Here is a 22588-nt window from a genome sequence, read left to right on the forward strand (position 1 = left end):
ACTCTATGGAATCCGAAAACCTTTCAAATTAAAATGTAACGTTTTTGTCTGGCAGAATTGTAATACAGCTGATTCTAAGTAATATATAGAACAAGAGCAAGATTGCTTGTTAATGCAAATATGTAGTCAGCTCAGGTGGACAGTAACCTCTAGAGAAAATATTCAGTGTATGCATGCATTGCGTTACGACAGCAGGAGTTGCAGGCTGTTACATTGACTCAAGAAACTCACCTTCGGCAGGCATCCTAAAACTCTCTTCTAGGGGGAGAACAACAGTGTTACCCTCCAACTTTCCCTGGAATCTTTTTTTCTCTTACAGCAATCAAGTGTTGAAGACATTATACTCCCAGTTGCTGTCTGACAGGACCTGTGTGTGTGTGTGTGTGTGTGTGTGTGTGTGTGTGTGTGTCCTCTGAGGTTTATTGCTGGAGTTTATTGCAGTGCAGCAAGTGGAATATTCTACAATGTTGTCTTGGCAAAAGTAAAAAAGCTGGAGCTGTAGTATTTATAAGAGGACTGGCCATTCCAGACAACTGCCAATCACAGAAATTTATGTTGTGTGTTCCAGTCTTCACCTGGGGGAGGGATATAAGGCCCTGTCACACCCACTCCCAAGGTCGGCACCAGTCTAGGTTTCAACTGCAGACTGTGAAGTTCCTGGCAGTGACTCCTCTATCTCTTGCAGATTTCATGTGTCAGATTTACTGTGTGAAAAGTCTCCTTTGTCAATGATTGTTTCACAGAATGGGAGATTTTGGGTAGTACATTTCTCCTAACATATTATTGCAATAAGGATTTGTTAGCTGCACTTGTAAAAACTTTTAAAGCTATGTCTTTTATTGCACTGACAACCTTAGTGGGGTGCTTTTATTTATTTATTCATTCCTTCATTCATTCATGCCTCTGTTCATCTGGCTGGGTTGCCCCAGCTATTCTGGGTGTACAGTGGACGCTCGGGTTGTGAACGTGAGCTGTGTGGGAGGCACGTTTGCAACTTGCAGTGTCCGCAACCCGCAGCGCAGTGTCTGCGCCTGTGTGGCTTGCGATTCGGTGCTTCTGCACATGCGCAAAGCTCTGAAACCCGGAAGTAACCTGTTCTGGTACTTCCGGGTTTTGGCGCGTCTGTATCCCAGAAACGCGCAACCTGAAGTGTCTGTAACCCGAGGTGTGACTGTATTGTCACTTACTATCATATGTGGGTGATTGGAATAGATGATATACCATCTTGACCTTGGATTTTATGTATCCATGAAGTAGTGTAGTATGTACAAAATGAAAGCAAATTTGAAAATCAGTAGGAGAATTTGTCACTCTAGGTCTACTGGATCCTTAAAGAAAATCTCAATTTCAAATTGTCAAAGAGAGATTGCAGTTTTGAAACCACTTCAGTATCAATCTAAGGTTCTGTTACTGAAAAAGAATTTATAGAACATATAGGCAACTTATCCTAAGGGTGGTTTGCTATAAAGCATACCGCCAAACCAAAAAGCTTTATGCTTCATATTTATGCTGGCTTTATAGTTGTAAAAGAAAGCCTGGAGGCGGCCTATTAACTTCCCCATCTTAGTGTGATTTATAGTATGATGGATACTATATTTGATACATTTTCTTTATGCTTGGACTGTTTTATTAAGTTGATTTATGAGTGGGTAATTACAAAAAATGAATCCGAAATACTGTAGTTTGCTAAATAGCAACACTTCAGCAAAGAAAGTTGTTATCCAAATGACATTTGTATTGTATTTTTGGAGCTGCTTCAAAAACACTTTTGTGATCAAGTTTGATACTGAAATACAAGCGGCACATATTGCACACAATGTGTATGCACGTACTTTTAGCATGTTGCAGGGAGCTGATCCTTTTCCCACTCGCATGTCGAGCAAGCTGAATCAACAATTAATAACTAGCATTAGAAGTTAAACTGAGTTTGGAAGTGATGATGAGTTTCAACCATCTATGACAGGTTTTATACATGAATCTGAGTCTGTCTGTGAGCTTTTAAAGAAGAAGTTGAACTGCATTTGCAATCGGAGGTAAAGTGTAGGTTAGGGCATCAATAAAGAATAACGTCCAGCTCATCCTCTTAACTCTTCAGTGGTGCTTTTGTAAAGTTATGAGCTTCTTTATGACTGGTCGTATGTTAGTGTCAAATGGAAGCTTCTGCCTACTTTCTTCAAACAGTGAAGGTTCTTCTGCCACAGAGATCCAGTTGTTCCTTCAGGCTGTGCAATTCATCACTACAGGCACTATTTAGTAGGTTTACCAGCTATCAAACTGCAAAATGAGATTGAGCTAATTCCACTCAGTATGGGGAAGTTTTGATCAATTCTGTCAGTATTCTCTTGATTTTTGGCAGCTTCAGAAGTTTGAGCTTTCATTTCTATATATTTTTAGTATGTGTTTCTTATCCTCAGAAACCAGGGGGGAAACATAGGGTACTTTCTTCCTACATGTCTTCTTGACATGATTTTTGCTAGGCAGGCTAGACAGGAATCCTGGCTCAACATTTCTTGGGAAATTCATAGAAGTTCAACTTTTCTGCACCAAACATTTTCAAGCGGAAACCACTGGTTTGGAAATGGGGCAGCTACAAAGTATAAAACCCAAATGTGGTTAAAATGTAAATTGACTGCAAGAAAGCATCATTACTCCACTCTGTTTCATGGCTGCTTAGCATTGTTATGAAGATGTGAATGTATTGTCATACTTGACTGAGCCCCAGCCTTACAATTCAGCTTAATTATCTTCAAGGTCATCCCCCCCCCCCAGTCAGGCCATACTTGAATATGTCAAATTATCTAGGACTACAGAACTTGCTCCTTTCCCCCATTGTGTGCCATTTTATTGCTGTCTATAACTATGATTATGTCTGTCTTTGCTGTGAAAAGCTAGAAAACTCAAAAGCCTTGTTTTGGTTTCTTCCTGCATGCGGCAAACAAAGCACTACAGACAGCCTATTCATCTGTTCACATTTACACAACCAAAATTGCCTGGAAAAATCTCTTTCTCTGACTGAATATAATATGGTGTATATTTCCCAAACTGTCACATCAGTACTGAGAGCCTTACATCTCCACAATAAATATTTTCCTAACACAAATGGGCAAGCAACAAAGGTTCACTGCTTTCTGCTGTTCTTTGTCATGCGCTTGCTACACACCATGTAACAGGACGGAGTCCTGCTCTGTTATATCTTCTGGAGAGCAGCCCTTGAACTGGACGCTACAGCACCATGCTTATTTATATATTGGTCCCACCCTAACTCAAAGGTTTTCAGGAGTCACACCCTGCCTTCAGGCTTATCTAAAAAAGACAAGACACATAAGAGAAGGAAGAATGGCGGGAAAAAGTAGAGGAGGAAGATTAGTTTGATGATGCCAGAGTGAAGAGGTAAGTTGTAAGTAGGGATCCGTATCCAGCAGGGTCCAGGGCTCCAGGCTGACCTTCCCTTGCTTCAAGAGAGATGCTGCAATCAACCCATCAGCCCTCATTCATCTCAACAGTGACAGAGTATTCACACTGTTACTTATGGCAAAGCATTCTTTCTGGAAAGGAGTGGGAACAAGCTCCAGGCTGCAACTGCTACTTCTCTGGTTGATGGCTGGTGCTACGCTCCTGCTGTGGTATTCATCTTGGAAGGCATGGTGTGTATCTTCCCAGAGACCCTTGGTCCCTGGGCATGGAGTGTGCTTCCCTCCACTTCTGCTTCCTGAGGCAACTGGAAGTTGGAGTTGCGTTTTGGGTAGAGAGGAGAGAAACAGAGCTAGCAATTTGCTCAATATCACTCAGTGGCCTTCGTGCCTCATTAGGAATTGGGTGCATTTATTTTGCTTGGTTGCAGCTTTCTGGCAGCCCTGCTGAATGTTTGTGGAACATGTTGCCAACTGGGAGATATTAGACCCCATCACTTCAGGCCTTTAGGAGAACCCACAGACGTGTTTGTTCTGGAGCTTAAATAGGTTTTACTGTGTTTCTGAATTGAATTGAATTGATCTGTATTTATTTATTGGAAGTTAGTATTCTATAGAGCTCAATTTTTAATGTTGGGTTTGTTTGTTTTTGAGTATTATAGCTGGTTCTGCTAGTGATTACTTCCCCAACCCCAGATGCCTTGGGCTACCATAAGCTCCAGGCAGAATGGTCTGTTAACACGTTATAGTGAGCCACCCTGGAAGGGTTTTAAGCACCAAATGTGACATATGAACATTTTAAATAAAGGAAAAGCTTGCCAAAAGACTGCTTTGGATGTGAACATTTGCCTAGCCCAGGGACTTTGGTTGTTGCCTACCTCATAGGCCCACAGCCCAGCTCCCGAACGGCCAGGTGGGGCTCGCTAGCTCTGGGAGGAGGGGTGTGATTCCTCAAGTGGATTAGGCTCAGGACAGGTGAGGGTCACCTGTCTCATCAAGCCCAGATGCTGCAATCAGCAGGCAAAGTACAAAAGGGAAGTAGAGCTGAGGTGCTGTGTCTGCTCAACTGCCCATGTTGGTGGACCTTGACTTGGTTGCTCTTGAACCTCCATGGGACTGTGCTTTGGGTTTGACTCTGCTGGACTTCAGACTTGGCTACTTGGATTGACCGTGGACTGTGTATCCTGGCTTTGGACTATGCTTGTGTGGATTGACCACTGGACTTTGGACTTGGCATACACTTTCTGACAGGTAGGCCAGCGGGCGGGAGAAAGTCCCATTGTGTGAGCATACCATGTTGTTCTTATTCCACTTAGTGTTACATTGACATCCACCCTTAGGCTGTCTGCTCCTGTAGTCAAGCATCCATTTTGCCTTTGCCTTACAAAGCATGCTTGTATTTTCCATTCCTGATAAGAACATATATGCATGCATGCAAAACGTGTATTAACAACATTTGGCCATAATGAGCTTCCCACTTTGTTATGGGAAGTGTAGCATGTTTTGTGCTCCTAAGATCTGAGACACATGTATAATCCTTGTCTATGGGTAGGAATTACTAAACTAATGTCAGTTTCACAAAGTCTTTTCAATATACTTTTTCGAGTAATCTTCCTTGACTTGCTATGTCGGCAAAAGCAGTGAGGTTTTTCTTCTTGGCACAAAAGACACCAAGGCTGACTTTCTTGCACTGTGAAAGTAATTCTCAGCCTTCTTCAGACCATTATCAAAGACTACCTGACCTCTACTGCCCTCCCTTAGGCACTGAGGAGAGAAATAAATCACACTGGACACTTATATTAGACACTGTTCAATACCACTGATGTTTTTATTTCATTCTATATATTAAGCTACAGTTCTTAAGGTGGTTTCGTTTTAGACAGGTGGCTAGTAAATGAAGATAAGACATGGGCAGTTAGTTTAACAGCAACTGAACCTAACTATCTAAAGTGCTACCTTGAAAGCCTTAGTTTTGATTTATTAACCGCCCCCCCTCCAAAAAAAAGCTCATTGCAATACGCAGGGACATTGTTTTAAGGATCCTGTGTGCGCCACGAGTTTTACACTAAAAATAACTTTCCCTAGACATACTAACTGAATTCAATTAGCTGCCAACTTTAGCATGAAAAGAATGTCAAGTGATCTCACTATGGCTGAATATGTAGAGGTTGGATTATCTGTGGACACCTATGCCTGCAGTTGTCTACCTGTCTTTTATGACATCGGTTATTTGTTAAAAAACCTATTTCACACTTGTCATCAGAAGACCTCTGGTAAGATTACACCGAACAAATACATAAAACACACCAATAATGCACCACATAATATCAATAGTCCATTGATTGGTCCACCACACTCACCAATATTGCAGCCTGGAAAGACCTGTCCAAACATGGCAGGTGCCTAAAAGCTGTACAATCAGTGTGCTTGTTAGGGCTGATGGGTATTGTAGTTCAGCGACATCTGGTGGACCAAGGGTTCCCCACCCCTGGTTTACAGTGTTAATGCCACTCTTAACTTCTAGAGGGATTATGAGGTGCTATTGCCAAGACGACCTTCTGCTGAATGTTTGATCCCTGGGATTTCACTTAAGGTTGAAACTACCAGCCAAGCATCGCCAGCAGAACTGAAATGTGACATATATGATGGGATCTTATAGTACTTTCCTAGGATGTGAATTCTTCCTAAGTGAATTTTAACATTTTTAGTATAGGCAACTCAACTCCCCATTTACGTGGGGGCTGCATTCTGAGGCACTGTGTGCATCGGTGGGACACACGTTAGCCTGCCCCATTCCACCTCTGCCCCATTGCAGTTCTGAAAACAGTGCACATGTTGGCAGCCGCACAGGTGCTGATCACACACAAATGGGGAGTTGCCTGTAGAATGTATAAAGTCTGATACAGTTTGGGACTTTTAAAGACCCATCCTTCCCTGAAAGGTATATAGCTTTCTTCGTATAGTTTAAGACATTGCTGCCACATCCTATGTGTACTAAGCTTGGGATTGTTAAAGGGATGTATCATGTTAATAATCAATGTGGTGGTAGGTGGCACATGTGAACTTAAGACTTGCTTCTGATTGTGCTGTGGCAATGCACAGTTACAAGGTGAGTGCTGTCTGAAAGCTCACTCGCTGGATCATCACCCTGTCGTGGTGAGTGGGCTTGCACATTCCTATGACCCTTGTGAGCGAAGCTGTCAGGAGTTTTGTAGTCCCAGCAGGGTCACCCAGGGGGGTAAAGTCAAAGGGGAGGAGCTAGACAAATAATGATCCACTAATTCCTCAACGGCAGGACAGGAGGAAGATAACAAGCGGTATGTTACAACGGCTGTGAAAGGATGCAAAATGTCAAGCACATATCCACACTTTCTATATGACAGGTTTGGGAGTGGTTCCAAGTATCTGGGAAGTGGAAATAACTGTAAAACACAGACAAGCAATACGGTTGCCAGCTGACTGTCTGACAAGATATCATCTTGGATTATAGCTCAGAAAGGGGAAATATGTTTTTAATTGCAAGACCTACAGTTTCAGAGCTTTGACAGCATAATTTACAAGGGAATATACGTTGGTGCAATTTCTTCTTTCTTTCGGAAACATGCTAAAATTCTTGTGTGGTGAACTCATATTTGCATAACTGGGAATAATCAAGCTGGGAAAATATCCTGTTACTTCCATAATATAAAAATTTACTGGTGACTGGGAGCGGCCGCCGAGACCATATAACACCGGTCTTGAAAGATCTACATTGGCTCCCAGTATGTTTCCGAGCACAATTCAAAGTGTTGGTGCTGACCTTTAAAGCCCTAAACGGCCTCGGTCCAGTATACCTGTAGGAGCGTCTCCACCCCCATCATTCTGCCCGGACGCTGAGGTCCAGCGCCGAGGGCCTTCTGGCGGTTCCCTCATTGCGAGAAGCAAAGCTACAGGGAACCAGGCAGAGGGCCTTCTCGGTAGTGGCGCCCACCCTGTGGAATGCCCTTCCAGCAGATGTCAAAGCGATAAACAACTACCTGACATTCAGAAGACATCTTAAGGCAGCCCTGTTCAGGGAAGTTTTTAACGTGTGATATTTTACTGTATTTTTGGTTTTTATGGAAGCCGCCCAGAGTGGCTGGGGAGGCCCAGCCAGATGGGTGGGGTATAAATAATAAATTATTATTATTATTATTATTATTATTATTATTATTATTATTACCAAAACTGAATGGAGATTGGTTGATACATTGTGTATGTTTATACTTAGGTAAGAATACAGCTCAGAATGCTAATAAAAAAGGAGTAAAAATAGGAGCAGACTGGATGTGAAAGGATAATAAATTGGTTTGGACTTGGGCTGCTTCCACACTGGGCACTTACTGTGGAACAGCCATGCTTTATTCATTTTTTAATAGGGCTTCTACACAGCATCAATAGCAAAACATCACCATCTCGTTTCCCTGAAATTCAGCTTATGTTTCCCCAGCCTAGAAAATCTGACACACACACACACCACTATTAAATGGCATAACTGCTCACTTTCATCAGTTGTACATGATCCACCCTGTTGCCATCCTGGCCAGATTATGATTTATATTGATTTGCTCAGCAATTTGCTGGATTGTTCTCTAGCAGTTTCTGTGGTCTCTCTCTTCTCTCTAGGAATCAGCTCTATCCCTTTACAAATAGAATTGCCTTTATATTAGCCCCCCTCTGCAGTGGGGGGCAATCATAACTGGGAGTGCAGTGCTGGAGAAGGCCACCCATGCTTGAGTGGGCTGGGTCCTGGTGGTCTTCCTTTGAAAGCACTGAATGCACATTTACTGATTTATCTATGTCTCCTTTCCTTAAAGCAGAATACAGTTTTATAATGTTGAAAAAGTGCTTGGAGTGGGACAAGTGGGTGTCAACCAATCAGTGTTATGCATAGCCAGTTCTGCTGCAAGAATACTGGTTTTGCCCTTGCTCAGTTTGAACAAAACATGTGTGCAGTTGTACAGTGGGTTCACTTATTGAGTTCTATATGTCTGTATACACCTCCGTCCCATTGCATCTATTTTTCAGTTTCTCTCCGGGGTGCTCTTACACTGTGCATCACAATTGATTTTGAGGGTCAGCTTCCTAGCAAACAGAATGGTAAGGTATGTCACACCTTCCCTGTTCCTGTGGTTCTCTCGAGAATGTATGTGAGCAAGAACTGTCATCTCTGGACTCTTGTCTTTTTGGAATTGCTGCTGCATAAACAGGAAGCTGAAATAATTCATTCTATTGAAAGTAACAAAAAGAGGAGGGATAACATGAAGCAAGGCCCTGGATTAGCAATGCAACTGCTGAGAAGAATAAATCATCTACCCTTACCCATGCAATCAATCGCTGCATCCATATCGCCAACCATTATTAGTTGCTCTAGCTGTGTGATAGCCAGCGCCAGCATGTTTATTCATCTTGCAAATGTATGCATGGAGTTCTTTTAGCTATAGGCGGGCATCGGAAATGATAATCTCTTCAAGATTGGATCTCTTTATTAGTTAAAATAACAGTTTCTGGATGAGTGGCAGATTAATCACAGAGGGCCGGGTTGTTGCATGAGTGGATCTGGGAAACAGCCCTCTGTTTCAAGACTCTTGTATCATAAGTATCCAGCATACTAAATAGGAAAATGTATTTGGAGATTAAATCTTTGAACTTGCATTGGGTTGTCTGGTTCTGTGGAACTCAAATTGGAGTCCGACAAATGAGATGCTGACTTTCTGAACTCGCCTGGGCCATTCCTGCTGATGAAGTCGCACAGTCCTCCTGGCGTGGGAGGTCATGTGGTACTAGGGCTTTCGGGATGCAGTTGGACTACAATTCCCATCAGCTTCAACTTTCACAGCCAATTGTCAAGGATGGTGGGAGTTATAGTCCAATAATTTCTGGAGGTGCACAGGTTCTCCCATTCCAAAACAACTAGGGGATAATACCAGTGCCATTGACTGATATAAGTCTTCCGCATCTACTGCCTTCCCCCCAGTCTGGGCAACTTTTCACTGATGGAGATCACAAGATCTTTCCACTGTGCCAGCAGAATATCAGCCTTCAGCAAAACTGCCTTCTGCCTCTCTCCTACAGCACTGCTTTAACCAGGGAGACAAGGGCCACTTGCTGAAATCCCATTATTTACTACCCCGACTTTCCTGATTGTATGGGCCCTGCCCAGCCTTCTAAAAACAGCACAAATGGAGAGGGTGGTAGAGCATCTGCTTTGCACTTGGAAGCTTCCAGGGTCAATCCCTGGTTTCTTCAGGTAGGGCTGGGAGATGGCCTGCCTCAAACCCTGGAGAGCCACTGCCAGTCACTGTGTGAACAATACTGAACTAGATAGACCAATGGTCTGACTGGGTAAAGGGAATCTTCCTGTGCTCCTAAGGGCTCATCTGACTCATCCTGCAGTTAAAGCACCATTTCCTACAGTGTCCAGCTGGACATATTAGAAGCTCACTAGCAGAGCTTAAACTTGAGCAGTAGCCCTCTCCTGTTGTTACTCGCCAGCAACTGATTATACAGAGACATAGTGGCTTTGTACCAGGAGGTTGCATATAGCAATCATAGTGAATACCTGTACTGTTAATCGTGGTGGAAGGGATATTGTTTCTATGCATGTTTAACATAATGCTGTTTTTAATTACACTGGCATTTCCAGTGTTTTACTAATTTATAAAAAAATCCCTTCCAGTAGCACCTTAGAGACCAACTAAGTTTGTTATTGGTATAAGCTTTCGTGTGCATGCACACTTCTTTACCAATAACAAACTTATTTGGTCTGGAAAGATTTTTATTATTTTTTATTTTGTTTCGACTACGGCAGACCAACACGGCTACCTACCTTTTACTGATTTATAGAAGACAATGTTAGATATTTTGAGCACATACCTCTGCAGTTAGCACTGCTTCTCCTGAGATTTATAAAATTATTCAGTGTACATATCTTTAGATTCATGGCTTTGGACCAGGCAAATTGCAAAATATAAGATTTGTAAATTTGTATGAAGTACCCCTCCCATGGACATATTAAGAAAAGAGAAATCCCGGGCTCTTGGTTTCTACTTCAGTGCTTGTTGGGTGAAACCCATTAAAAATGATTCCACTGGGATACCTCAAAATTGAACTCTGCCCCTGCTTCCATTGAAGTTCTTCCAATTTTTAAAAAAATCATACAGTGAAATGACTTTTATTATTAATTTAAGATTTGAGTGTATTTCCTTGTTTGCCAAGCTCAAGAGAGGCATCTTTTTATCAATAGTTTTCACCCAGTCCCTGGAAATGAATATACTTTGCCCTCTGCTCTTCTTCCTCGCTTTATTCAACTCTTTTCTGCAGTTCGAGAGGCAGGTTTGCTACTGCTAGTGGTGCTGGAAGACAAAGTGTGTTCTGGACCAGGGAAAGCAAGAGTCATTCCAGGCAAGCTCAACCAGGTGTCACCTCTATATGCAATATGCCAAGCCTGGTCTGTTGAAGTACGGTAACTTTGCTTTGAAGAGGTACCCTACTTTCCCCAGTGCAGCTTGACTTGGGCGAGGCAGGTTGAATTAACCTCATAAACACTACCTGTCAAACTGATGGGCACTTGTTAAAAAAAAAGCTGAGCTGAGTGAAAATGTTCTGTAATAATCAATTGTATACCACCAAGACTAAGTGGTTTTCCATTTTTAAAAGAAGGTGTTATTGATTTAATCTTCTCTATAGCAATGTTTTCATTCAGTGTTTTCTCTTGAGTGCTGGTAAAACATTGAAATTCAATATGATATTGTTGGATTTGCTCTGTATGTTGTTCTAATATTATTTTATCAAAACAAGAGATACAAACAATATTCCTTCACACCATTTCTTAAAAATACCCTACATACTCTGCAAATTGGCTGCTCCTTATCCATGATTGTTTTCAATTTTTGGAATATAGCAACTGGACTTTTTTTATAAAAATGTTTTGTTTGTTGTAATTGCCCAGTATGCTTTCTTAAATCTGTATTTAAACTATATTTGCAGTTTAGTTTTTAATTCAGTATAATATCATATAAAGATTTCAGTGCCATTGTTTCTCTATAGCTAGCCCCCACATTAAAGCAATTTATAATGTTCAAGACATTACTGGAACTTTGATTGTTTTAGATCTATCCATGTGAATGTGAACCACCAAGAAGGTATGGGTAGATGGGTGTAATGTTGGCCATGTCTACACAAGGGTTGCCCCTTGGTACAATTTGGGTCCCTTTGCTTGCTGAGCAACAGAGGCTTAATAGGTCTGCATGAAGCCTGGAAAATTTATGAATGCGATGAGGCCCATCAAAACCAAAGCAGGGTAAATGCAGCTTTCATTAATGTGCCATGTGCCTTGCAAGCATGGCTAAACTTTTTTCCGTAGTTAGTCTGTATTTTAAAAGCAGCTTTTTAAGAAACCAGTTGAAAACTATTCCTTAAAAGTGTTTACCTTTCAAACTTAGTAGCATATTTGAATTTATTTTTAAATGTTCTACAGATATTTGTGCATCTCTTTCACCCATAAAATGGTGCATTTTGTAAAAGGTGTGTGCGTGGCAAATCAATGAGACTTCAATTGCAGAGGGTACTTTTGTGAATGAGAAAGCAAACATCCTTTATGCCATTCATCACACCAGGAAGAATGAATTTGCCTGAGGCAGGGCTGGAGTCTAGAGAGCTGTAGAAAATTCAGCAAAAATTTCAAACTATGAAAAGGAAACCCTCTTGGGGGACTTAGGTTTGTTTGCAAAATTTTCTAAAGAGAGAAGGAGAAGAGTTGAGTCTCTGGTTAGACTTTCAGTTAGCTGGAGAGTGGATATAGCAAAACATAGTCTATAAAAACATTTTTCGTATCTCTAGGGCTTCTTTTTCCAGCCTTCTAAAAAGATCCCTATGTTAATCCTTCAGAAGAAATGAGCCTCTTCTTTTTAAAAGCTTGTCCTCCCATAAAAGAGCATATGAGATCCAGACAGGCAGGAAACCAAGGGTCTCTTTAAATTACTCCAGATAAGAGATTCTGATTTCCTGCTGGGCCTTTAACTCTGAAATACCCAGCCATTTTTGCCATGGCTCCCCATAGGTCATGTGTTCAGTTTACTTTATGTGCCTCTGTGGGAGAAAGGCGCTGACATAATGGGTGAGAATGTCCAAGTCAAGTACCTTGTCACTTACAGCAGTGATGAGCAGACTTCAGGGGACCTGCTTTGGTTTTTAGTATAGAACCCCAAGCTCCATTGCCTTATGAGGTGCAAAATAGTGCTTTGTGGGGCACAAGAAGGTGTCTGAGCACACACTAAGCATAGGAATCTTATGCTCAGGTAAGACCTGAGCTCAGAGTCCTGCCACACCAACATCCTTGTCCCCCACTTTTCCAAGCTTTCTTCATTTCAGCAGCCTAAATAAAGCTCTTTTGTTGCTACCATGGGTGCAGAAGACTTGCACAACCAGATGCCTTCATCTGCCCCAGCTGCAACAAAACATGTATCTCCTGTGTTGGGCTCTACAGCCACAGCAGGTGCTGTGACTCTCTAATGGTTTGACTTCACCCCCAAAGGCACACTCCTCCATTGTCTCCCAAGACAGATGGATGTCAGCAGCGTTGGGGAAGTGGTTGTGTGGAGAAGCAGCAGAATTCCATTTGAAAAACAAGCACTTTCTTTACTTCAACATATTTTTCCCAGATCATTGCAACTGGGAGTGCCCTGGGTATTCCCTGTGATTAAAACCTAAACCTGTCCATTAAAAAGGAAGGTTCCTCTGTGTTCACCACCCACTCTCTGCTCAAGTTTGCAGCGTTTCACATTATTATTATCATTATGCAATGGTTGCTTTACAACCTGAGACCACAGAGTGGCTAAGAGTCCTTGATCTCACTTGAGACACCTTGTTAACAGTGCAGTTCAACTTGGACATGTAAAAACCTAACCCACATTACCATTACTTTTATCATAATTGGGGAAGTAGGTAAAGCTGATGCACACCCCTAGTACCCATGCATAGGACTGTGCTATTGACATAATGGCCACAATCTAGCACCAGGTTTGGGGTGCTTAAAACCATTGATAGATATCTGTAGTTAACTCCATTGATTTCAATGGAAAAATCAACACTATGCTGAAATGTAGTCACTAATTTCAAGCTGCCCCCCCCCACTTTTTACTCTATTTGTGGGGAGTTATGTATCTAATTGGTTTTTTTTATTCTTTACAGGTGAGTAGCTGTTTCCTCCTTTGGGGCTCAGTTCTGGTAAGTTTACTATGTCAAAGTTTCCAGTCAGCTTTGCAAGTTAACTGAGAATATCCCCAATAGTTCTATGGTATAGTTTTTTGAATTACCTACATAATTAGGGAAACTCACCTGTACATTAAAGGCAGAAACTGACTATTCTCAAGGAGAACAAGATTTGCTTTCCTGTCTCAGTCTTTCTGCAGTGTACAGTAATTTCACGAGAACTTCTGGGCATTTTCCTATGGCTAACTGAAAGAAGGCAAGCCTTGTTCAAAGTTACATGTATTGAAGGAAAACTCTAGAAATGTTATTTTTAAAAAAGCTTTGGTTTTGCTGACAACAGTTCAAGATAAACAGTGCTATCCTATGCATAGTATATTTGTGGAGCACCAGTACACACTAAGCACATGTGTATTGGGGATGGCTGAGAAGGATCATTTGGAAACAAGTGAAATAGCCCCCACACTGTTTCTTTTATCTTATAACTTCTGATGTGCTAAACTGTTCAGTCCCTCCTGATTTCAGCTTAAGATGCTACACCTCTGAAGTATTAATAGGATGCTGGACCGAATAACTAATCCACTGCCCCCCCCCCACCTCTGGGAGTGGTTGTGTAGTTTTCAGCCTTTATCTCCCTCCCATTTTTGACACAGCCTGGGACTGAGTAAAGCCATGAATCACTGTTAATTACCTGCAGTTTTATTTCTCTCTCACCTTTTTCTCCCTCACGATGCCCTTGTTCTTCCTTTGCCATGGATTGAAAATATTAGATAATTTTTATAGAGATTCTATTTTAAACACGTTAAATTCACAGAGAATGCCATAAAGCAGTGATATGCATCATAGCAATAGCAATAACGAAGTGTTGGAGGGAGAAATCCACTGAGCGCTGCTCCTGAGTGACTCCCATTAATTTTAATGAGGCTTGCATGGTAGCAGCATCTGGTGGGTTACGCACAGAACGTTGACAGAATAGCAAGACCCTCAAATATATCTGATTTTCTCGACATACTGTATTGACTCAACAACACGGTTCTCCACATTCCGTTGGAGAGGCTATCCAAACTACTACTATTAGTATTATTTCTTCCATCATTGACTTCATTTCATTTTTGAGGCCCTTAGAGAAAATATAATGCCACTTGCTATTTTAATAAGTAGCCTTACTTGAAATAATTTTCTAATTATTATGGGCATACCCTTGCTTTTGGCAAGCGGTAATTGCAGAATGAAAGAAGTCTATTTTTTATGGTTAGGTGAAAGAAAGTCTCTGAGCATATATTTTACATGTGATTTCGTTTTCTTTTCATCTCTAGGTTCTTCATTTTTTCCTTAGGAGTTCGCAGTGGGAAAAAGTTAAGTGTGCTTACGTTTGATTGAAGTCAATAGAAATTAAGATGGATTGATTTCAGTGGTACTAGGAATGCTTTCCACCCCCAATTTGTTTGCTGTTCATGCTGAGACGTTCATATCACTCTGTTCTGGCGCTCTTCCTTCTCTTCTCATGTTCTCACAACTTAATTAAGCATCCCGTTTTATTTGCATCAGAGTACAATTTCTTTGGTACTTTTTCTATATTAGTATTTATTAGCATGGTATTTTCTTTCAGTTTCCAAATTATAACATCTTTCCTGACTTTTCAACTCATTTGTAATTATATTCCATGCCTGTCCCGTCCCGGAGTAACCAAAAATGTGTATATGCTGCTAGGATTATTTTTTTCATGTGTGCATTACTTTGTCCTTATGAGCATTAACTTACGTCTATTACTTTATTGCTCAGTTGCTAATTATGAAAGGCACATTAATGTCACAGGCTTAATTATGCTCACTACCTGTATAGCATCTGCATATTTTTATACATGCCAAGAATTAATGAAACAGTGTTGTCCTTGAGTTTGTTGAACAGTTCAGTAGTATGCGCATATTTGATAGCATGTTTAACCCATTACACAACCCCATGCACTCCATGTTGATTTGTCTCAAATGCTGCTATGTAGCTTAACTTTTATATGCATATGCATAGTAACATTATAATCATAGGAAAAGTATATGTATATTGTTTACAAGCAGTCACATGCCAGATGTTTTGCAGAATGTGCAGCAACCTGAAGTAGGCTATGTTGGAACCATATGGCATATCATGATTTGACTTGTGTAGATGAACCTCTGAGGATGCTACAATGTAAGATCCTGACTTGGAGGCAGCATATTAACCTGGATGGGTTTCCATTTCATCTTGTAGCCTTCATTTTCCATTGAGATAGCCTCTGTCGGCTTGTATGAAGATGCCACTGGGCAGCAGGGTGGGTGGTACACCTTCCAAAGTGATAGACACTCAACCACCTGAGTTCGCTATTAGATACAATGATGCTACACCGGAAAATCAGAAATAGGAAGCACCAGTCACTTGTGGTTCTTTCTGCTTCCCTGTTCTTTAGAGCTTAAAAGAGCTAGATGTTCAGAAAAATGTATATGAGCTCTAACACCTTAGACTGCTCACCTAGAACCTTCCTTATGTACTAGCTTCATGTATATTGGAAACATTTTGTACAGAGCAGCAGTCAAACATTGGTTTTCTCATCTGCTGTTTGAAATGGTACTGCCGAGGACCTCTACTCATCTGTTTTAGCTCTTAGAAGTGAGAGTCAAAAATCTTTCCTCCTGCCTTTCATATGGATTAGCTTTCATGGTCTGTCATATCCTCCTGTATTATTATAGTGCAGTCTTGCTTGTTTTTCAGTGGCCTTTCTGACTGGCTAAAATAGGCTAGTGCTCTTAGCAATTTAGCTCATGTAAACTTGAGAATTCTAACAGAGAATACAGATCAGTTCAAATGACACAAAATGGAGCTTAGTGTTGTTGTTTTTAAAAAACAGTGTGAAGAACAGTACATTGCATCTGTATTGTTTTTGTCAAGATAACATCTTGTAGTCACATTACGTATGAAGACTCATCCTGTTTTGTTTATAATACACCCCTAATGTTGTATTTTAGAAAATCCCAGTTTCCCCCCTAAAGTGTATGTTTGCTCCATGGGATTTTCCGTACCCGTTTTAAGAGCGACAAAGCGTGTTCTCATAAAAGAGAGAGCACGTGTTGCGGATGGGGCCGAACAAAACCCCAGTTAGTGACCAGGCCATTGATGGCAATGGGCCGGAGCAGATTGGATGAAGTTGTTACTGGGGTAAATTTGATGTTGCCAATTTAGGGGTGGGATTAATGCCCTATATAAGCAAGGTCCACAGCTTTCTCTTTCTCTTTCGCTGTGGACATCGGATCTCCCGCCCGCCCTCCCTTGATTTGGGCTTGCTTTTGACCTTGCTCTGCCTGTCATGGGGTCGTTCGCATTGGTGCGGGGGCCCAGTAGGAATTTGTCCAATTGGCTGATTAGTGCGTGCCTTTTGGGTTTTGCCTACTGCTTAGCAAATCGTCACAACTTGTAAGGTTGGCGGTTAGGCATTGGTTAAAATTGGTTGGTGGAGGGGTATGGATTGGCTGTGCCTGCCCCTCCAATGCTGCTGCTGACGGGTATTCCGTTAAAGGAATTCTGAAGCTTACCATCCCCTTCGTCCAAACCCTGACGGCAGGGTGCGGGCCGCGTAAGCTTCAAGGAACATGCGCGGAGCAGATGAGGGCCTGTGACGCAGCTCCATCTGACTCTGACCATGCTTCCTCCGGGACTGACTAGGGAGTCAGTGCTGTCCCCCAAGGCGGGTGGGGGACAGGTAGTCATAACCAATGCCTAAGCAACCACTCTCAATTTGTATAAAAATAAAGTTGTGGCCAAAATTATGCCAAAAACCTTAAACAAAAATTACGTGTGATGTCTGAGTTATTTGGGGTAGGGGTTTTGGGGGACCTCAGCACGCAAGTATGCCTTTGTTCTGGCTCTTCGTTTCCTACATGGGCATAGAGAGCTAAGTCCCTGATTTCATCATCTATTTGGTTGCAGCTGGGATGTGTGCAGTTATAACAGCAAAACCCCAAGCTGAATGATTCCATAAAACTTATTACATAGGATCATATCATGCTAAGTCATGCCTTGCCTAAGTAAATCAGGCGGATTATGAAAGTATTAAATTAATAATAATAAAACCAGCTTATCCTTGCTTCCTTCACTCTTTTAATAATTTTTGCTCACATCACAGAATTAGTAACCCCTTCCCTTCTGAATTCACTCTTCCTTGAAAAGCTAATATGACAATAGCATTCATAAAATCATTATACTAGAATATGCTGCACCATACATGCTTTGTGGCAGGTTTGATCACATAACTGGAAAAGTCTAAAAAGAATATGTCAAAAACAGTCTCTTGCCTGGATACTTGTTTTGCACTTTAGCAGGGCTCCGTTATTATCTGCCATCAAATTCCAGTTCTCCTCCATGTGATTTCAAGAAAGCTATAAAGGGATGCTCCCAGACTGGCAGTTCCTAGTGCTTCCTAGAAATGTAGAAAGATGTCTTAAAGCATTATGATATTCATCTGCACTTTCGTCTGGTATTTTCCATTCCACTGCAATTGGTTTATTTTGCACAAGTCTCTGTTCTATTTCAGCATCCATTGATGTGGAAGTACCCATAATTGAAAATTATTATTTTACGTAGCGCACAATAGATATGCATATCTTAGTCATCAATAATACAGATTTACAAATCAATTACCTTTCCTATGTGTTCCCATTCAAAGTTAATGAATTTTCAGAGGGGTAAGTAGTCAAAAATCTTGTGGCAAAGTTGTCTTGTTTTGAAATTTGTCAGTTTCTTGTGAGCCAGATTTGTAGTTTGTACAACTCACCCAGGTGACATTCTTTGAAAGTGAAACTAATCTCCCAAGAAGTCCTCTTCTCAACTACTTTGTAGGAAAGGAGATGTAAGCCTGATGCTTTGATTGGGCTCATGGCAGCATGTCCACATAGCAGTAAACCAAGGTTTGGTGTTACATATACAGTGGTACCTCAGATTAAGTACTTAATTTGTTCCGGAGGTCCGTTCTTAACCTGAAACTGTTCTTAACCTGAAGCACCACTTTAGCTAATGGGGCCTCCTGCTGCCGCTGCGCTGCTGGAGCTCGATTTCTGTTCTTATCCTGAAGCAAAGTTCTTAACCTGAAGCACTATTTCTGGGTTAGCGGACTCTGTAACCTGAAGCGTATGTAACCCGAGGTACCACCGTACTGTAAAATGCATCCTTTGTGCGTAAGTCTCTCTATGTTCCATCCACATTGTGAACATAGTTCTGAGAGTGGAGAAAAGAACATTTGCCTGAGAAAAAAATGTTTAAGGAACAAATTTTAAAATTACTTTTAAGTATTTTGCTACAGCACTTTTTATTTAGGTACATGATTGTTTTCATAATTTTATTTTAAAAGGTAGTGTGAAAGGTTTTTGTGTAACTGAAGCATAGCTGAAATATCTGAATGGAAAATTAATCCAGTACTGTATTAAAAGGCATTTTCCAGGAAGACCATAATATTGTTCTCCTCAATCTATTTATAAAATTTGCACTGAGACAGAGATCTTTTTTTTTATATCCTGCATGTAAATCATACTTTCCTGGCTTTTTTTCCACTCAGTGTCTTTCTGATAAACAGTAGTAGAGTAGTAGTATTCAGCATTCTTGGTAAGATTGCTTAGATTATAATTGTGCTTTGTAGAAGCAAATTGGAGAATTCACTGCATATTAAAATATGCTGTTAGGTTTGCAAAGGCTTTGCAGATACTTTACCTTGATGCTTTGCACATTTTGGAAGCATCTCATCAACGCAGTACAAAAATACTGAGTAGTTATTCTTGAAAAGATTCTCTCCATGGACTAGCAAGTACCTTGCATATAAATTAAAAAGACAAGATGGGGAATATAATTCTGCAAAACATGCACGACTGTCTGCTGAACTACTTGTCATTATTATGCTTCACCCATCAAAGCACAGCATAAGAGATCCTCAACAGCCACAGGGTAATTTTAAGCATGTCTGAAATAATCACTATTTCCCCGTAAACATTTAGCCACATGATACTTTTGTGTTCTTTATTTTCACCTTAAAAATAAATAAATTCTGCTTTGGCTTGTTCTCTCTTCTAAAAATGTATGATCCATCCAGTCCAATAGTGAGACCAAGGCTAAAGCCATTTGGAAGAGCAAACAAAATAGACTGACATATAGTGGGAATAGCCCTCATTTGTCCAACCAGCCCATCTGCAGAAGACTCTTGTACAATTAGATCCCACCACCCTTTATCCAAAGAGCTCATGTTGGCATCCATGAGACCATCCAATTACTCATAATAATCTCCTAAATTTTTTTATTACAGATGAGACAATGAGCTTCATGACTTGTAGCCCAGCTTCTTATTTCCTGTCCAATACTGTTCTGTTAGCTAAGTTTTCTCTCCAGCCTTCACTGGTCTGACCATAACCGGAATGCTGAATGTTTCACTGGAAATTATATTCTGTTCCTCCCCACTCAAGTTCCATTTCCCTGACCTGCCTTAACACCTTAATTTGGGTTTGGTAGCAAACTGGAAATCCAGCCTGTTAATATGTAGCTGTCCAAATATACCCATCAACAGCCTTGCTGCTGCATTCTGCACTAATTGCAGCTTCTGAGCTGTTTCAGAGGCAGACCCACATAAAGAATATTGCAATAGTCCAGTCTGGTTGTTACCAGAATGGGCATCACTGTGACCAAGCTATCCCTATTCTGGAAGACTTGTAGCTGTTGAACTAGTCATAGGCATTCACAGCTTACTAAGGTTACTGTGCTTCTAGCACCATAAATGGATCAAAAAGTACCTCCAAGCTGCACATCTCCCCCTCCCCCTCCCAGGGGAGTGCAATCCTGCCAAGAACTGGCCCTCTCCCTGCTTCTCAGACTTGAGAACCAGCAACACACAGTACATAGCACCTTGTCTGGATTCAGTTTCATTTCATTGGTTCATATATAGCCCATTACTGCCTTCATTCAATGGTCAAGCATCTGTACTGCCTCTCCTAATTCAGATGGAATGGAGAGATAGAATTAAGTGTTATCAGCATACTGATGACAGGTTACTCCAAATCCCTGCTCAAGGTCCATCTTCAGATTGTCTTTGTTTAATTTCCACTCAGTTTTATTTCTGTATTAGCCACAGGCCACAGCAGAATATAGATAATGCAAAGATTATCTTCTCGCAAGAAGTAATAAGATAATGCAACCACTTAGTGATGCATTTCACAACATGTGCCTCAGCAAATTCAGCAGGAGATGAAGATAATGCCAGAGCATAAGCTATTGATTTGAATAACACTGATTGATATTTACTGGCTAAGGAAGTCAACTTTTTGAACTTCTGTTTGTCTGCCTGTCAATGTCTAGCAAATAAATTTGCCTCAGGCTGACAGATAGTATTTCTGAAAAGTGTACAATATCCTCAATTTTTCGTGATCAAAATAAATGTAAATGAGCATCATGCAAGATTCCAGCAGAGCCATTCTTTATTATTAAAAAAATACACACAGTTGGAATCATGCTAAAATTCACGAAATGTAAGGTCTCTTCTCTTGTCAAAGAAAAATAACTAACTTTGATAAAATAGCCTTCGAAACAGTGCAAATGTTTCAACATTGTAAATCATGGCACACCATCTTATTGTGGTTCACAGAACTCCTATAATGATCCTGGATGCTGTAAACCCTGGAACTGAATTCTGGACTCCAGTAGCCTTTTAGAGAGCTGATACTAGTATGAAATGTATAGGAACTAAGCTACACTTTTTCCTTTTGGGTTATTGGATTTAAACTCTTCATTGAAGAAAGTAAACTTACATTACAGCTGTAATGTATACCTGGCCATTATACAGCTGCAATTATACAGCTGTAATGTATACCTGGCAATTATACTTTGGAGATTAAGGACAGAGAAAAGGAGTGGCCCCTTGAAAGCCAACTAAGCTAGTGGTTGTCACCACCTTTGGTGGCAATAAATTGAGGTTACAGACTAGAGCAAGACTGTCTTAAGAGATCAGGAGCAGAACTCCAGGCAAAAAAGCAGGCTGGCCCAATATATTTTGGCACCTGATGCGGAACAGTAAATGTTGCTCCCTACCAAAGTCAAAGGGCACAGTATTCAAGGCTGGACAAATGTTTTTTGCTGGCTGAGGCAGATTGTGCTGCAAATAAAAACGATGTTGTTTACTCCCTAGGAGTAAAAAAATATATCAATAATATAACACATTTATTAACAATTTGCTGCCTTTTCCTGATACCCAGAGTCAGTAGGCTGAGGCAGAAGGCTCACTCTGCTTAATGTTAGAGCCTTCTTCCCTGCAGATAACCATCGTTCAGGACTGAAGATCTAGGAGGAACAGGCAGGCAGGCAGGCAGAGCTTGGGTGGTGTTCAACATATTTCTAATGCGAGCTACCGGTACCTATTTGGATATTTGTGGGCTTGTTTATACACCTATTATTTTTACACACAGATAATGTCTAACAGTTAAATTGCAGTCATTTTTTTCAGGAAATGTTGGCATAGTGAGTAATGTCATGGCTGCAAACAATTACTAGTGCAAATGTCACGAGTGCTCAAATGTCATTAGCCTGGAGGTGGAGCAAGAACCTCATTTCCACCATTAGAATAGTAACAGAAATCAGGGTGCCTGGGGGGGACGGGACTCAATATGACTTTTCTAGCTTCTTATGAAATCATCACCCTCTCTAGAAAGGCCATGCTTTACCAGAGTTTACTCAGAAGTCAACTAGCATATCACTCCAGAATAAGCAGCTCCTAATGTGAATTCATTGGCTGTTTATTCTATGGTATACTGTGTCATGAGAACAAACTCTTTGTTAATCTGCCCTGCATAGCCATGTAGTTTTCATGCCCAGAAAATGATGCATTCTGTATGGATTTCAGAGGCCGTGTGGCTCTGAAGCAAGGGCCCAGCACGCACACTTTTCACAAAAAAACTATG

The 22588-nt window shown here is 41.0% G+C and overlaps 1 protein-coding gene across 4 annotated transcripts in view; it reads left to right on the plus strand.

Moving 5' to 3' along the window:
* The window catches only part of SMYD3 (SET and MYND domain containing 3), a gene marked incomplete at its 5' end in the record, with an annotated part of 376460 nt that overhangs the window by 166520 nt on the left and 187352 nt on the right, over positions 1-22588 (plus strand). For 3 of the 4 annotated variants that reach the window (XR_014166902.1, XR_014166903.1, XM_081905838.1), the window contains one exon: positions 14954-14992. The exons of the other annotated variant lie outside the window; for it this stretch is intronic. Coding sequence is in view for 1 of the 3 variants with exons in the window: in XM_081905838.1 (XP_081761964.1) it covers positions 14954-14992 (39 nt within the window). The remainder of the gene's footprint in view (positions 1-14953; positions 14993-22588) is intronic. 4 annotated transcript variants of the gene reach the window in all.

The sequence above is a fragment of the Podarcis melisellensis genome (assembly GCF_964234715.1).
Source record: "Podarcis melisellensis genome assembly, chromosome: 3".
Classification (NCBI taxonomy): Eukaryota; Metazoa; Chordata; class Lepidosauria; order Squamata; family Lacertidae; genus Podarcis; species Podarcis melisellensis.